The sequence below is a fragment of the Medicago sativa genome, chromosome 8 (genome assembly GCF_051527215.1).
Source record: "Medicago sativa cultivar Bolivia chromosome 8, Bolivia_mono, whole genome shotgun sequence".
Taxonomy (NCBI): Eukaryota; Viridiplantae; Streptophyta; class Magnoliopsida; order Fabales; family Fabaceae; genus Medicago; species Medicago sativa.
Window position 1 is genome coordinate 78,522,179 of NC_140756.1, and position 18,388 is coordinate 78,540,566.

The window sequence follows — 18,388 nt, forward strand, 5'->3', positions numbered from 1 at the left end:
CCACATGCATATTGAAGTTGTCGAAGGTGTTGTTGAAGTTGTCTAATTTGTTGTTGAAGATGTTGTTGCATTGTAGAATCGTCATAACTTATATTTGATGATGATTTAATGATGATGTTTGTTTAAGAAGTTGAGTACGAACTTAATTATGAAGTTGTTTTCGATAAATGATATGCTTTGATAATGATACTTATGTGAAATACATGATGATGCTTATGATTATATTTGGTGTTAGATGTTGATGCTTATGATCATTATATGTGTTGATGTTTGTGATTAATATACGTGTTGATGTTTGTAATTAATATTTGATGATGTATGCTGATGTTTATGAATTAGTAATCAATGTTATATGATGATGTTTACGTCTATAATTAAGATGATATAAGATGAAGTGTATAACTAATGTAGGAGATTAATGATGCTAGTTAATGAAGTATAAGATATGTTAATGATGTTTAAGATGTTTAATGTACTTTATATGATTTATATGTTTAATATTATTGTTTGAGAAATCTCACCCCTTCTGCTTGAAAATGTTGCCCTTTGTATGGGTAACTTGCAGTTAATAAAGACTAGAAGTGTTCGTGAGTAGACTCCTCACTTGTGTCTAGGCGCTCTGATACGTAACGGGATGGGTCTTACTTTCATATCTATTCCTTACGTGCCTTTTATGAACTTTTTATGAATAAATATTGAACCAAATTATGAGATTTTCTGATAAGGCCTGCGTGCCAAGACTTTATTCATGTCGAACTATTTCCGCTGCGTATTTCCAGACTTTTATGATGTTGAACCTGGAAGGATATTTATTAATATCTATTTTTTGACTTTAAAGTAGTATGTGACATTCCGTTTATGATTTAAATACTCTGATTTAATATGAAATTTTTATGTTGGGAAAACGGGATTTTACAATTGGTATCAGAGCAGGTCGGTCCGTCCGGCCAAGTAGATGAGTCGTTGTGTCGTGTCGTCATGTTTTCTAGTTAGTAGTTATGTTTTTTATGTGATCATTTTAACTGACTAACTTGATATGGTTTTTGTGTTTTGTTTGAAGAAGTAATGACTAAATTTATTTTCTATTGTGCTTGAATTTCGAAGACGAAATTCTTTTAAGTTGGGGAGAGTTGTAACGCCCTCCTTTTTATTTAATTATTTAAATTAGTTTTAGAATATATTTATATATTTATATGATGTATATGAGGGATATATGATTTGTTGAGATTAGATGTCTTTTTATAATTTAGTTAATATGTTTTGTTGAGTGATATTTTGTTATGTTATATGTTGGTATTTACTAGCATAATATATTTGTTAATTGTTATAGATATATATTTGTTATTTGGTGTATTATTATATATTTAGTAGAGAAATATTATTTATTAGAATATGAGGATTATTAGTGTGAGTGGATTTGAGGGTTAGAATAGAAAGAAGAGTAAGTTGTTGGGCCTAAATAGATTTGGGAAGAATATTTTAGTATTATAAATAGAGAAGCTTAGGTTAGAAAGAGTTTACCCTAAAAACCGCTTTTTTGGAAAAGAGGAGAACAAGAAAGAAGAGAAGAGAAGAGAAAAGTCAAGAGAAGAGGAGAATACCTTAGGAAAGAAGAACGCTGCTGCTGATTCAGGAATTAATCTAAGGTGAGGGTGAGACTATCTTGCATTAATATTAAGTTGTTAAATCATTAGATTGCATCTAACAAGTTGGGGAAAGTTTGTGAGAATTTGAGAATTATGGTTTTGAGAGAGATTTGATGATTAGATGATGAAAGCTTGTTGAATTGATGTAGAAATTGTATACAATCCTTAGATAACCCATAGGATGATTATTGGATGTAGTTTTGAGGTTAGAACCATGGAATTGGATGAGATGTTGGTGAGTTTAAGAATTAGGGTTTAATAATTGTAATAGGTTGTTAATAGATTTGAGAACCCTTTGAATTTGCATACAGTAAGTTGATAAATAATTAATGTTCTAATGATAGGGTAATCATAGGGTAATGATTAGGGTCAAGTTTGGAGAGTATTGGATCGAATACGAAGTGGAAAAGATTTCCCCAAAGCGAAATCGCAGCTGAACTGCGATTTTGCTGTCAATGTGCAAAACACGTTTTATTGTCTCAGTTTGACAAGTTTAAGTTCCGAACTGGGTTTAGGTGTAAACACAAAAGTTGTAGGTATGGATGTTAGCTTTCTAATGCCGTTGGTATCACGTCAATAGTATTTATAGAACTTGAGTTATGGTCAAATTACTGCACGTAGGTCACAGTGAATTTTTATGGACTTTCAGCACAACTTTTCCAAATTTAAAATAAAAACTGGTACTGATCGGTACAGAATTGGTCTTAGGCGTAAACATGAAAGTTTTTGATAATTTTGTTAGCTTTCTAGTGGCTTTGGTTTTACGTGAAAATGATGTTTGGTCTTTGAGTTATGATGAAAATACTACAGGGAGGTCTTAGCAAAATTGTACGGTGACAACATTCTCTGTTTCATGTTTTTGCGTTTTGTTCATATGTTTCTGTTTTGAATTGATCTTTGTTGTAAACATGAAAGTTGTTGATATTTGTGATATCTTTCCAGTAGTTTTGGTTTGACATGAAAATATGTTGTGGATAATTTATTATGTTTTTACAACGATACATAGTGAATTATTGTCGATGTTTAAATACGATGTTATATGAAGTTGTTTATGATTGATGAATATGATGTTTTAAGATGTTGTTTATTATCATTTGATATTGTTATATTATGATATGACATGAATTATTTATGTGATCCATATGTTGTCAAGATGCTAAGATGTTAAGATGTTAAGACGTTAAGATGATAAGAGTTGTTAAGTCGTCGAGTCGTTATGAAGTCATCAAGTTGTTAAGATGTTATGTTGTCAAGATGTCAAGATGTTAGGATGTCATAGATGTTCATGAAGTTGTCTAAGTTGTACGAAAGTTATGTCGTTGCATTAGAGTTGTGTCGTTGCATAGTCAGAGATGGGGGCTCAATGCCCGACAGGTCCTTTATGACCTTAGAGATGGGGGCTCAATGCCCGACATGTTCTTTATGACCTTAGCGATGGGGGCTTAATGCCCGACAGGTCCAAATATGACCTTAGCGAAGGGGGCTTAATGCCCTGGTGGTACCACATGCATATTGAAGTTGTCTAAGGTGTTGTTGAAGTTGTCTAATTTGTTGTTGAAGATGTTGTTGCATTGTAGAATCGTCATAACTTTTATTTGATGATGATTTAATGATGATGTTTGTTTAAGAAGTTGAGTACGAACTTAATTATGAAGTTGTTTTCGATAAATGATATGCTTTGATAATGATACTTATGTGAAATACATGATGATGCTTATGATTATATTTGGTGTTAGATGTTGATGCTTATGATCATTATATGTGTTGATGTTTGTGATTAATATATGTGTTGATGTTTGTAATTAATATTTGATGATGTATGCTGATGTTTATGAATTAGTAATCGATGTTATATGATGATGTTTACGTCTATAATTAAGATGATATAAGATGAAGTGTATAACTAATGTAGGAGATTAATGATGCTAGTTAATGGAGTATAAGATATGTTAATGATGTTTAAGTTGTTGAATGTACTTTATATGATTTATATGTTTAATATTATTGTTTGAGAAATCTCACCCCTTCTGCTTGAAAATGCTGCCCTTCGTATGGGTAACTTGCAGGTAATAAAGACTAGAAGTGTTCGTGAGTGGACTGCTCACTTGTGTCTAGGTGCTCTGATACGTAACGGGATGGGTCTTACTTTCATATCTATTCCTTACGTGCCTTTTATGAACTTTTTATGAATAAGTATTGAACCAAATTATGAGATTTTCTGATAAGGCCTGCGTGCCTAGACTTTATTCATGTCGAACTATATCCGCTGCGTATTTCCAGACTTTTATGATGTTGAACCTGGAAGGATATTTATTAATATCTATTTTATGACTTTAAAGTAGTATGTGACATTCCGTTTATGATTTAAATACTCTGATTTAATATGAAATTTTTATGTTGGGAAAACGGGATGTTACACTTTAGGCCCGGCAGCCTTTGTGCTCATTAAAGTTGGGGGCTTTAGGCCCGGCAGCCTTTGTGCTCATTAAAGTTGGGGGCTTTAGGCCCGACAGCCTTTGTGGTCATTAAAGTTGGGGGCTTTAGGCCCGGCAGCCTTTGTGCTCACACGTTGAAGAGCCTGTTTTGCTCATTTTTGTAGTTGATTGGTACCACATGCATTTGCATATCAAGAAGTTTCATGATGGTCTAAGTTGTTAAGCTGTTATTGAGTTGATAGAGTTGCATGGTCAAAGATGAGTTGTGTCGTCAAGTTGAGTGTTAAGTTGATTATGATTTGAGATGAAAATTAGTAATAGTATTTGATGATTGTATTTGTTATGAAATGAAAAATATGCTAAGTTGTACTTGCCAAGAAGTACGGTAAGGATTCTAGGGTTAGGAATCGTATACTAGGGTTTTTGGACTGATGATTAGATGCCTTGAGACTGCTCTCAAGAGTGTTATTTATAGCCTGTTTACGGGCTTGGGCCTTGGTTGCTTGGTTTCCAAGCAACAGGGGCATTGGCGTACTTTTGGTGTTTTTAGAGGGTTCTAGAGACTTAAGTGAGGCGGCGGCTTCATGGAAGACGCGCCTGGGCCTGGTGGCCCTTCTAACGGGCGACTTGGTCATTATGGAGGGCGCCTAGGCCCTAATGGAGGGATAATGAGCCTTTAGGAATATTATGACGGTCCACAGCCCCCCAAGCACGAGTCTTGGGACAAGGCGAAGTGTTTGGGATACGTCACGAGGTGTCGTTGCCTCACGGATCTAATACTCCCTGGTCTCACTTCTCGAGGGCGTTCATATGAAGGGTGCACGCAGCACGCCTTTACGACTGTGACGAGATGTTCCGATACTTCCTGAGGATGGACATATCATGCTTAACTTATTCGCGTAACACCTGCGCCCCTCAAGCACGAGCCATTGGAAGCGGGCGAAAGTGTTTTAACTGCGTCATGAACGCGTGAACGCCGAGTGTTGTGACGCCCGGGGCGTGACAGGCATTCGAGGCGCGCTTAACTTAATGGCGACCGTTTCGTATTCTTCTTCACCGATGAACGACACGCGTCACGATCCTACGACCTAAATCTACTCAATCGTCTGCGACACGCTTCCCTAAAACGAAATTCTCGCCTCCCTATAAAAAGGTCGTGTTTGGTTCTTCCAATATTTTTTCCACTTTCCTTCTCCCTCATTTCGCTATACCAGCTTGCCTGAAGCTTCGACGATTTGTGCCAAACTCTTACACAGGTATCTTTCGTCACTTCTTCTCTTATTATTTTCATTTTTTGCTTTAAGTGCGATCGTAGCTTCTAGGGGGATGGTTTTAATTAGGGATTGTGATGCGGACGGTAAACTAATTAGTCCTACTGACCCAAACGAAAGGGATCAGTTGAGGAAGGAATGTTTGCGACATGCTACCGGGCCAGATGGGATTATTGACTGGGATAAGTACTATTTTGGGTTACACGGAGAGGAGTTGTTTAGTGACTTGTCTAGCGATTCCAGCGTTGATTCGGGTAGGGATAGTGACTGTGTGATTCTGTCTGCTACTCCAGGAACTCAGGGCAGACAGGAGGACTCCCAGGGCAACTCGCCACCTCAGGAACTCTTGCCAGGATCTGACGACGAGGGTTCCTTTGTCAACTCAGTAGAAATGGTTACTTTTGCGGATGAGGTGCGTATGGAGGAGTCGCTATACATTGATGTCTCGGCCGTAGACCAGTTTAGGAGCAATTTTGACATTTCCGCAACTGGCAACGAGGAGGATGTGGTGTTGCTATCTTGCGATCCTGATGAGCGAGTCTGTGATCAGGAGGTGGCTGGTGAGGGCGACGAGTCGTATTTTGTTTATACCACCTTTCTCGAGGAGTTTGGCGTGAAGATACCGTTCACGCCCTTTGAAATGGATGTCCTGAAGTTCTTAAACGTGGCTCCGACCCAAATTCGGCCGAATAGTTGGGCGTTCATTAGGGCTTTTGAGATACTGTGCAAGGCTTTAGGTTTGGAGCCTTCTGTTGGCGCGTTCCTTTGTTTCTATGGAACGAAAGACGTCAACAAAGGTACGTGGATCGCCATCTGCGCTCACCCCGGGAAGCGACTTTTTCCCCAATACGCCTGCAACTTTAAGAAGGAGTGGCGCGATACCTTTGTTAGAGTCCAGGGATTACCTGGATGTTCAACTTCGTCAGTGCTGTTGGATGGCAAGCCGAAGTTTCCTCTGAGGTGGACAAATAATCCTCTGGCGGTGAGGGGATACGACTTGGACGCCATGTCCTCCTATGAACGAACCTTGGTACAATTCCTTGAAGAGGTTCCTCTGACCAAGATTAACGAACTGTTGAATAGGGAAGGTGATGAGACACGCTTGACGGCTTACTTGCGTGAGTGTCCTACTTGGCCTTGCTTGTCGTATTTCTGTTGGTTCCCATTTTGCTTTTACTGATCTTTCTTTTTTCACTTTTCTTTGCAGAAGAGATGCTGCCTTTGACTGGAGCGGAGATGAGGAAATACCTTGCGGAGCTGGAGGCGAGCAAGAACCCTGAAGGGTATGTGACAAGTGATCCGGCGGGAATGTCCTTGAGGAAGCTGAAAAGGAAGGAGGCTTCTTCGAAGGATGACGCTGGGGGTGCCGAAGCGGATGAGCCGGAGTCAGCGGCTGATGGGAACGCTGTTATCCATCTTGACTCGCCATCTTCCAAGAGGGCGAGAACCGGCAAGGGAGCCAGATCAGGAGGTAGCCGTTCCTCGGCGCGTGCTAACGTTGGGGGTACTTCTCTGAACGACCTAGCCATGGAGTCGTTCTGGCATTCAGAGTTCGACTTCCGCCGGTAAACTCCCTTTCCTTGTTGTTTTTTTTGGAATCTTGATTTTTAGTCATCGCAATTTAAATGAGCTTGGCTGCTTTATTTCGCAGGTACATGGCAGAGAAGGTTCCATTTGCCCAGGTTGATGTTGAAGCGGCGGTGAAGGCGAAGTCTAGTGACTTGGTCGCCGACGTTGGCACAGCTGCCCTTCGCACTCTGCTGTTGAGTCATGCCTGGGAGTTGAAGTATGGATCCTTGGAAAAGAAACATTTGGATGCTGCAGAGGATGTGGAGAAATGGAAGCACAAAGCTGTTGGTTTGGAGGGGCGACTATCGGACGCGTTGCAAGAAAAGAAAGCTGCGGAGAAGGCCATGGAGGAGATGAAGCGGGAAAAGGAAGCTGCTGAGAAAGAGAGAGACGAGAAGGACGCGGCTCTGAAGAAGTCTAACTTGGCGGTGGACGAGGGAAGGCGCTCTCTAGCTGTGTATTTCCAGAATGGATTCAAGCTGGCTACCGAACAAGTTGCTCTTTTTAACCCAGAGGCCAAGTTGGAGGAGCTTGATCCGTTCAAAGTCATTGTGGATGGTCAGCTGGTAGATGACGAGTAATTTTAATGTTCTAACTATGGCGGCTTTATGTAGCGCCTTTATTTTGAACAATGTGTAATGGCGTTTTTAACTTAAACTTTGCGAATTTTATCCTATTCTTGTTTAAACAATGCTTGCGTAGGCGGCCCCGCTTATATTTATCTTGATTGAAAAGCGTTTACGTTCGCAATTTTCCTTCGACTTTTTATGACTCCCATGTGGAAGGTCATGGCGTCTTTAGAGTTTGTGGCGCCTTAAAATCTTTGTTTGGTGGAAATTCATTTTGGTGGCGCGCATAGTATATTTAGCTTCTCGTTTTGGGATGATTTCGTTTCTTCTTTCTTTCGGCGACTTATTTAATCGAACCCTCTTTTTTCAGGGTGGCCGCCTATATTGTTGCTAGCGACTTGTTTAGTCGAACCCTCTTCAGGGTGGTCGCAATATCTTTTACTTTTTCTTTCGGCGACTTATTTAGTCGAACCCTCTTTTTTCAGGGTGGCCGCCTATATTGTTGCTAGCGACTTATTTAGTCGAACCCTCTTCAGGGTGGTCGCAATATCTTTTACTTTTTCTTTCGGCGACTTATTTAGTCGAACCCTCTTTTTTCAGGGTGGCCGCCTATATTGTTGCTAGCGACTTATTTAGTCGAACCCTCTTCAGGGTGGTCGCAATATCTTTTACTTTTTCTTTCGGCGACTTATTTAGTCGAACCCTCTTTTTTCAGGGTGGCCGCCTATATTGTTGCTAGCGACTTATTTAGTCGAACCCTCTTCAGGGTGGTCGCAATATCTTTTACTTTTCTTTGTGTCGCGTCGTCCTTTCTAAAAAATGGAAAATAACAAGTGACATGTGGAGAGACAATCATATATGGAAAGGAGAGGGCACCTCGTTAAAAACCCCTGCCCTTGCAGGGGAAAAGAGTGCTACCCTAACCTCATGCTTCTTTAATATCTTGAAGAAATAACAAAGAAATAACAATATTCATCGTGGTGGCAGTACGCCATCCTTATTCATAAATCAAAAAGACATTAACTATAATAATGGCGTAGATTGGCTATATTCCAGGTGCGGGGAATAGCCACTCCGTTCAATTCTTCCAGCTTGTATGCACCATGCGAGCACTTCTCTCGGATTCTGTAGGGGCCTTCCCAGTTGGGAAATAGCTTGCCAATTCTTGTTGGGGCGATGACTTGTTTTAATACCAGATCGCCCTCCTTCAACTCCCTGGGTGTCACTCTAGAATTGTAGCGGCGAGCTGCTCTTTGTTTGGCGGCGAACTCGCGGATGTGGGCTTGTTCCCTCACCTCATCAATGACATCCATGTTTACTGCCATACCTGCGTCGTTTGCTTTTGTACAGAAATAAAATAACGTAAATTGGAGAAACAGTTAAGTCAATTCGTTCTGAAGTAAAGTTTGTTTCCCTGCACAAAAAATGTGTTAGATGGTCTAATAACAATACGGTACCTTCTTCCGAAAACGCTTCTCGTCGCCACGTGGGAGTATCTATTTCCACGGGTAGCATGGCGTCCGCGCCGTAAACCATTGTGAATGGCGTTTCCTTGGTGGTGGAGTGCGGAGTAGTGTGATATGACCATAGTACCTGTACTTACGTGGACGTGGCTCTTATCGTAATCTATTCATGGAATATCTCAAAATCAAAGAATTTTATTTTAACAGCTTAGATTAATTTACTACACTTACCTCATGTAGCTGCTCTGCCCAAAGGCTCTTGGCCGCCTCTAGCTTTTTCTTGATTCCGTTCAGAATAACTTTATTCGCTGATTCGGCTTGTCCATTGGCCTGTGGATGGATCACTGAAGCGAAGTTCGTTTGGATTCCTAAGTGCTTGCAGAAGTCTACTACTGTTGAGCTTGCGAACTGCGTTCCGTTGTCCGATACTATGCACCTGGGGAGCCCAAAGCGGCAAATAATCCTTTTCCAGTAGAACTTCTTGACCCTTTCGGCTGTTATTTTGGCGACCGCTTCCGCCTCGATCCATTTAGTAAAATAGTCAACGCCCACAATAAGAAACTTCAGCTGTCCTGGGGCGAGAGGAAAAGGGCCGACTATGTCAACCGCCCATTTGTGAAAGGGCCATGGAGAATACACAGAAGTTAGCTCCTGGGCTGGAGCGTGCTTTTTGTCGGAGAACCTTTGGCACTTGTCGCATTTTTTTACGAAGTCTGAACTGTCCTGAAGCATAGTGGGCCAGTAGTATCCCGCGCGGAGTAGCTTTGCCGCCAGCGCGCGTCCTCCGATGTGGCTGCCACAAACGCCTTCATGCACCTCGAGCAATACTAATTGGGTCTCATCTTCACTCAAGCAGCGCAGCAACGGATTCGTTCGTCCTCGTTTGTAGAGTTTTCCTGATATGATGACAAATTTGGAAGCTCTTTTTCGTACTGTCTGTTCCTCTTCGCTGTTTTTAGGCGTGAATGATCCAGTTAAGTATCTTAGCAATGGTTCCATCCATCCTTCCTCTCCCTTATCAATGTGATGCACACTTTCGTTATTGGTGCTGGGCGTTGTAATAACTTCTTGGATGACTGTCCTATTGTTCCCTGGCCGTTTAGTGCTGGCGAGTTTGGCCAGTAGGTCGGCCCTGGCGTTTTGTTCTCGTGGCACGTAGACTGCTTCGAAGAACACGAACCTTTTGGCGAGGTCTTGTACTTTTGTCAAATATTTGATGAGTTGAGAGTCCTTGGTCTGATACTCGCCCGTGATCTGACTCATCACCAATTGAGAGTCACTCTTTGCTCTCAGGTTTTCTGCTCCCATTTCTTGCGCCAAAATCATGCCGGCAATTAGCGCTTCGTACTCCGCTTGATTGTTGCTTGCTTTGAATTCGAATCTGAGGGATTGTTCTATGAGGATATCTTCTGGTCCCTCCAAGACGATGCCTGCCCCGCTCCCTTTTAAATTGGAGGAGCCATCGACGGATAAAAGCCACACAAATGGGGGGCGTGCTTGTGCAGGCGATGTGAGCTCTACGACAAAATCTGCTAATACCTGAGACTTAATACTCCCTCTTGGTACGAACTGGACATCGTACTCTGATAGCTCTATGGACCACGCGACCATTCGTCCGGCTAGATCTGGCTTTCCGAGGACTTGCTTGATGGGATAATCTGACTTCACCACAATCTTATGACTTTGGAAGTACGGTCGGAGCTTCCTCGCCGTAGTTACCACTGCAAGGGCCAGGCGTTCTAGCTTCTGATATCGTAATTCAGCACCCTTGAACACTTTGCTGACAAAGTAGATTGGCCTTTCACCTGCGTCCGAGTCTTCTACCAGGACTGTGCTCATGGCGTTCTCAGAAATAGCCAAGTATAGGAACAGGACGGCGCTCGGGCTTGGTCGTTGAAGGATAGGCGGGCTAGATAAGAACCTCTTGATCTGCTGGAAGGCCTCTTCACATTCTGGCGTCCACTCGAATTTCTCTTTTTTCCTGATGGATGCGAAAAAAGAGAAAGCTTTATCGCCCGCACAAGATAGGAAACGAGATAGTGCGGCTAATCGTCCTGTTAGCTGCTGGACCTCTTTGACGCTGGAGGGGCTTCTCATGTCGATCACCGCCTGACACTTGTCTGGATTTGCTTCTATACCCCGTCTTGTCAAGAGGAAACCCAAAAACTTTCCCGCCTGTACTCCGAAAGAACACTTAGCTGGGTTCAACCGAATTCTGTATTTTCTCACTTGGCCCAAGATTTCTTCCAGGTCTTCAGTATGGCTGCGCCCTTCCTTTGTTTTTGCCACCAGATCGTCGATGTATACTTCCAGGTTCCTTCCTATTTGTTGGGCGAAAGCCATGTCCATGGATCTTTGAAAAGTGGCTCCGGCGTTTTTGAGGCCGAAGGACATGACTTCGTAGTGGTAGTTCTTCGTGTTGGTCATAAATGCTGTCTTGGGGGCATCCAAGGGGTCCATTCTAATTTGATTGTAACCTGAGTAGGCGTCCATGAAACTCAGAGTCCCGAAGCCTGAGGCGTTGTCAATTAGGTGGTCGATGTTCGGGAGTGGGTAAGGATCTTTGGGGCACGCCATGTTTAAGTCGGTATAGTCCACGCACATTCTCCACTTTCCGTTTGCCTTTTTTACCAGAACAGTATTAGCCAACCATGTGGGGTACTTGATCTCGCTAATGAAACGGGCGTCTGCTAGTTTCTTTACCTCTTCGTCTACGGCTTTCCTTCTTTCCTCGCCCATCTTACGCTTTCGTTGTATAACTGGTTTAATGCCTGGCTTGATGGATAGGTGGTGGCAAGCGATGTCAGGGTCCATCCCTGGCATTTCGGACGGATGCCAAGCAAAAAGATCTAGGTTCTTTCGGAGTAGATCTATGAGGGCGGCTTCTTCTTCTTTGCTAAGCGACGTACCAATCTTAGTTGTTTGATGGGCTTGAGGACCGATGGAGACTTCTTTCAGGTCTTCGGTGGGCTCTATTCGTTCTTGTTGGAACTCTTCCCTGGGGTCGAGATCTATCACGTTGACTTCGTGTGCGACTTCGTTGGCGGATTTCTTCGGAGTCTTCTGTAGGCGCAGGCTATTGTGATAGCATTCTCTGGCCAGCTTTTGGTCGCCCTTGATGGTGCCTATTTTTCCGTTGTCAAGGGGGTATTTCATGACCAAGAATTTTGTTGATAGGAAACCGCCCAGCAAGTTGAAAGCGGGACGCCCAATGATGATGTTGTAGGAACTTGGTGAGTTGACTACGAGATACCGTACGCGAACAGTTTTGGCATGGGATCCGTGACCGAACGTTGTCTTAAGGGTAATGTAGCCCCTGACGTGGACTTGTTCGCCGGTGAACCCCGCCAACGTGCCTCTGAAGGGCTGCAATTGCTCCGGATCTAACCCCATTCGGTCGAAAGTGTCGTAGTAGAGGATGTCAGCTGAGCTTCCTGGGTCTATTAGTACTCTCTTTACGTCCCATTTGAAGATTTGCAGCGTGACCACCATGGGATCGTCGTCATGTGGCACGACGTCTTTGTAATCCTTCGAAGTAAAGGATACGTCAGGCTCGTGTTCTGGAATTTGCTTCTCATATTCTTGGCAAAGCATGACCTGTCTTACATATTTCTTGCGGGACGAACTCGACTCTCCTCCTCCGGAGAAACCGCCAGAAATTGTGTTCAGTGTGTGCCTCTTTCCTTCTGGTGATCCCTCTTTTTTGTTTTCCCCCTCGTGCTTGTCTTCGCCCCGGCGGTCCTGGGCGTACCCCCTTAGCTTGCCATTTTGTATTAACCTCTCAATTTCGCGGCGCAAGTGTACGCACGAATCAGTATCGTGACCCTTTATCCTATGATACTTGCACCATTTGTCCTTGTCAGCTCCCATGGTGTTGAATCGTGGTGGGGGTGGTTCCCGTATTAGCTTAGTTTCGTAGATTTCCTTCATGATGCGCTCTGGTCTAGTGTTCAGAGGGGTGAAGTTTTCCGCGCGCGGCCTGTAGGTGTAGGGCGCATAGTTTCGCTTTTCTGCTTTCTGATAGGGAGCGCGATCCCTGTTGGAAGGCGGTTGGTAAGGTCGCCGTTCCGTATTGGTCGACGCCCGCTCCTTGGCGTCCCTGGCTTTCTTTTCTGCGTTGCTTTCCTCTCCTTTGATATAGCAATCCGCTCTGGCGATTACTTCCTCCATGGAATCGGCAGGTTTCTGAGCTAGCGACTCATTGAACTGACCCGCCCGAAGGCCATTCTGGAAAGCGCCCACAAATACTTCTTGATTAGGGTTAACTACCTTTATAGTTGTTTCGTTGAACCTTGCCAGGTAGTCTCTGAGGGATTCGTTGTGCCCCTGTCGCACGTTGAAAAGGCTGGTGGCGGGGACCTTACGGTGGCGACTTGCCGAGAACTGTTGGATAAGTTTCCTTGTCATATCTGGATAACTGATGATGGAGAATCGGGGAAGGTTCATATACCAGCGTAGGGCAGCATCTGAGAAAGTACCAGCCAATAATTTGCACTTAAGGGAATCAGGAGCTCCGACGACGGCCATGCGAGTATTGAAGGCCGTGACGTGTTCCATGGGATCGCTTTTTCCATCGAAAACGGAGAGGTGAGGAGGCTTAAAGTTCTCTGGGACTGGCGCGCCCCATATCTCGGCGGACAGGGGTTGAGGCTCCGGGTCGTCCATCTCGCCGTGGTTTGACTCATCTTTTTCTTCTTGCTGTTTCTGTTGCATGGTCTCCATCGAGGCTTGTAGGGCCTCGTTGTGTTCTTTCAACTGAGCGAGTTGAGTTCGCATGGTCTCTAATTCTTCAGCGGTTGCCATGGTGAGGCCTTTCTCTAAATCGTACGTGAGGTGCGATTTAGGTTGGTCGAAAGGGGTTAGGGTTTCTAAATCGCCAAGGAGTTTCACGATTTAGAGGTCTAGTTTAAGGGTTTCTGAATCACGATCTGCGATCCAGGAACGTGGTCAAGGCTAGTTTTACCTTTTCCCACAGACGGCGCCAACTGTACTTGCCAAGAAGTACGGTAAGGATTCTAGGGTTAGGAATCGTATACTAGGGTTTTTGGACTGATGATTAGATGCCTTGAGACTGCTCTCAAGAGTGTTATTTATAGCCTGTTTACGGGCTTGGGCCTTGGTTGCTTGGTTTCCAAGCAACAGGGGCATTGGCGTACTTTTGGTGTTTTTAGAGGGTTCTAGAGACTTAAGTGAGGCGGCGGCTTCATGGAAGACGCGCCTGGGCCTGGTGGCCCTTCTAACGGGCGACTTGGTCATTATGGAGGGCGCCTAGGCCCTAATGGAGGGATAATGAGCCTTTAGGAATATTATGACGGTCCATAAGTGTTAATTGTTGAGATGTTATTAATGTTTAACTTGTTAAATGCATTTTATTTAATGTATTGATCATGAAATCTCACCCCTTCTGCGTATATGTTGCCTCGACCGTGGGTAATGTGCAGGTAATAAAGATTAGAGGCGTTCGTGAGTGGACTCCTCACTTGGTGTCTAGGTGCTCTGATACGTAACGGGATGGGGGGCTTGCTTTTACTTCTATTCCTTACGTGTCTCTTTTACGAACTAATTTATGAGATTTTCCAATAAGGCCTGCGTGCCAAGACTTTTATATGTTGAACTATTTTCCGCTGCAACCGTTTTAAGATTTTCATGATGTTGAATTTGAAGGATAATTATTAATATCCATTTTATGATTTAAATGAAGTATGTGACATTCCGTTTGTGATCAAAATACTCTGATTTTAAATGAAATTTTAAAGTTTGGAAAACGGGGTGTTACACTCACCAATGAGCCATTATAAACAATAATTGAGAGCATTAGATCAATCAAGCTCACACATTCTATTATACACTCTATGCACTAGATTTTTTGTCTATTATCTGCCATCTTCCTCTCACCTTTTCCCATCCCCTCACTCCTCAGTGACTGGGTTTGCTCAAGCCCATCTCCCTTCATTATAACGGCATCTTTCCACCAAAGTCAACCAGCATTAGATCTCACATAATTTTTCAATGATTTTTTTTTTTTTTTTCATATAGCAAGTTCACTTGTTGTAATTCTTTCCAACTTTAAGGTTATAATGAAGAGAAGGAGGACATGCCTAAAATTGTTGCAGAGAGAGGTTTTCATTCCTTTCCAATTTAAAAATTCTATCTCCGTGATTTTAATTCTTCAACTCTGTCAGCGGAGGTGTAAAATATTTGTTGAAAATGTTTTGTTGCCGTGCCAAAATGAGGAACTTGATTGTTGAACTTGTGGTGCACTGGTGTCACTCTTGGAACGGTAGGTAATGAGAAATCCATGGTTTTCTATGCTATGAAAGGCGTGAAATGCGTATAGAAGAATAAAACTGAAACGCTACATTTAACATTTTCCTTGTATTTTTTAGTACGTTGAAATTAAGTAAAAAAATGTAACTTGAATTTGAAGTAACGACTAGGTGTACACTACTGTCCTCCAAGGTCACAAACTAAGGCTTTGTTTGGGAGTTTGGAGGAGAAGGGAGGGGAGGGCTTTGGGGGGTTGGAAATATATAGAAAAATGGACAAAAAATTCACATTTTTTGAAAAAACAGTTTTTTAGAGAATGATAAACTAATACTTATGATTAATATACTTTTAATTTTAAGAATATTATAACAACATAGATTGAATTTGAAAAATTCATATAAACCCTCCATAACCCCCCAAAACCCTCCCCCAATACAATTTTTGAGTTCCCCCAAATGAGGGAGATTTTTTATTATGAGTAAAAAATTAACCTCCAAAGCCCTCTCCTCCCAATGTCTTCTATTTCTTCCACTTGCTCCTTCCTTTTTTCCAAAACCCTCCCCTCCCCTCCCCTCCAAACTCCCAAACAAAGCCTAAGAGTAGCTTAAGTGGACCTTAGCCGTACACATTTATTCACTTCATTTTTAATTTAAATGTTTAATTACCACTCATTTACTCCAATCATAGAACTTTTAAGAAATCACTCTAAATTTTACATTGAATTCAAGCATTAATATTTTTTATTTGAAATGCAATGAAAGAAGTTGAATAAATATGCAATGAGATCATTCATATTTATGAGAAAGACGGTGCTTGTGCTTGCCTTACATCTCAATAACAATCCCTCTTATTTCTTCTCAACTAAGAATTGCTAATAACCTGTGCATGCTCTAAAATTTTCTTTCTCTTTTTGTTTTCTTCTTCTTACTATATTTACTACTCCCTGTTAATCATTACTATTAATGATCGTTTTTTACTCCCTATTAATGATTTTTTTACGGACACTATTAATGATTGCTTATCGTAGAAGCATTGTGTAAAATAAATTAAAACAAACAAATGAAAGATTAACACAATATTTTATACCGGTAAAATATATATATTGGTTTGCAGTTTTGATTTAGTTCGGTTGGGATATGAACACCTCCGGTGTCAAATACGATTGATCTTTTCCGAGCACGTTATAGACTGACCTCTTACAAAGGTTTTAAGCTTAATTGTAATTTTGGCTGTCCAATGAAACTTGTCTCCCATTTTAAAATTGCTCCGTTTTGACCTCTTAGACTTGGATTAGGATTTTAAAAGACTATTTTAATGAAAAAAAGTCTTTAAGATTTTAAAAGACTGTGTGAGATTGTATTGATTCTGTGAGATTTTAAAAGACTTTTTATGTAAAAGACTTTATACACTCAAGATTTTAATGGATTTATCACATTGACTTTTAAGGATTTCAAAGGATTTTATGGGATTTTAAAATTTTAAAGGATTCAATGAATTTTAGGAAAAAAAGAACAAACTTACAAGTGTGAATGATAAAAATAATGAACAAATAAATTCTAGCGTTTGAATTAGAGCTGTCAAAACGGGCTTGCCCGTATGGGCCGGCCCGAAAGCCCGAATAAAACGAAGGGCTTGGGCCTTAAAATTGCAGCCCGAATTTAAACAGGGCTTTTTGGCCCGGCCCGTAAAAGCCCGAAGCCCGTTAGGGCTAGCCCGTGCGGGCTACGGGTAGCCCGCCAGCCCGCGTAATTAAAATTACAAATTGAAGCTGCTGTTTGGGCTTGTGTGGTGTGTGTGGCCTAATTTCACTTTTCTGGCCCAATCCAACAAAATAAGCCATTTCTAGCTTTCTACCCATCCAACAAAAGAAACCAGTTCACGTCTCTCTCCCTTAGGTTCACTCTCTCACCATGGAAACTTCACAAACCATAAAAATTTCAGCTGCGCAGTCGATTTGTCATCCGTTCGTCTCGTTTTCTGTCATCGTGTAACTCGTGTTCTTCATTGACTCGTCTTCTTCCATCCATTTCTATTATATTCCATTTTTAATTTCTGCTTTAATATTACTCAAGTTGTGCTGAAAAATATTATGTCTATGTTGCTGGTTTATGTATTTATTGGGATCTAATGCATATTATTTTAATCAATATTTGTAGTATGTGGTTAAAAGGATTTACTTGATTATGTTAAATTGATTTTTGAAGCTGCAACTTCTGTTGTTAATGTTCATAAGTTTATTCATTTTTTTCTACAAGTTATTGAGAATAAATTTTAATAATTCACAATGATGCAGTTTCTGCCCTTTGTTCTCAAGTGGATTATGAATTCACTACAAATACATTAAAAAAAAAGGTAAGACGGGCCGGCCCGTTAGCCCGAGAGCCCGTATAGGGCCGGGCTCGGGCTCTAATATTCAAGCCCGTTTTTCAACAGGGCTTTTTGGCCCGGCCCGATAAAGCCCGAAGCCCGTTAGGGCCGGGCCTAAACGGGCCGGGCTGCCCGATTTGACAGCTCTAGTTTGAATAAAGAAAAATAAAACCAATAAAAAATTCTTTTACTATTGATTTTAAAATTTTAAGGATTTTATGGATTTTATAAGATTTTAAGGGACTAAAAAACACTCTTAACACATTATTCTCCATACACATTTTTTATTTGTTAAAAATGTTATTCCCACAAAATTCAATTGTACATATTTAAAATTATGACAGCCCTTACAAATCTTTAAAAAAAAAAAATTGTGTCAGCCCTCATTTTGTGTTTGAAATTAGAGAAGTCGTTTGAGTTTTCTAAGAGAGGTGAGAGAGAGAGAAGAAAGGAGGGAGAGAGAGAGAGAGAGAGAGAGAGAGAGAGAGAGAGAGAGAGAGAGAGAGAGAGAGAGAATGGAGAGATAGAGAGACGAAGAGAGAATGGAGAGATAGAGAGACGAAGAGAGAAAGGAGAGAGGGGGAGGGGAGAGAGAGAAGGGAGAAGAAAGAGATAGTAACTTTTAAATGAAAAACAATCCCAAGAAATCTCATCTTTTCATGAAAGACTTTTTCTTGTTAAAATTACACTACAAAATCCCACAAAATCCATCAAAATCCAATTTATTAAACAATCCTTCGAAATTTGAATGATTTTGAATACCATGAGACTTTTTTTAAGTTGCAAAAAGTCTTGATTGAA

General features: G+C 41.6%; 1 protein-coding gene across 1 annotated transcript; it reads right to left on the reverse strand.

Moving 5' to 3' along the window:
• Positions 1-11,756: 11,756 nt before the first annotated feature.
• On the reverse strand, positions 11,757-13,756 carry LOC146901865 (uncharacterized). Its single transcript, XM_085737086.1, has 2 exons — positions 11,859-13,756; positions 11,757-11,769 (listed from the first exon to the last, which is right to left on the reverse strand). The coding sequence occupies exons 1-2, from the start codon at positions 13,754-13,756 to the stop codon at positions 11,757-11,759; spliced, it is 1,911 nt and encodes a 636-aa protein (XP_085593212.1).
• Between the last annotated feature and the right edge of the window lie 4,632 nt (positions 13,757-18,388).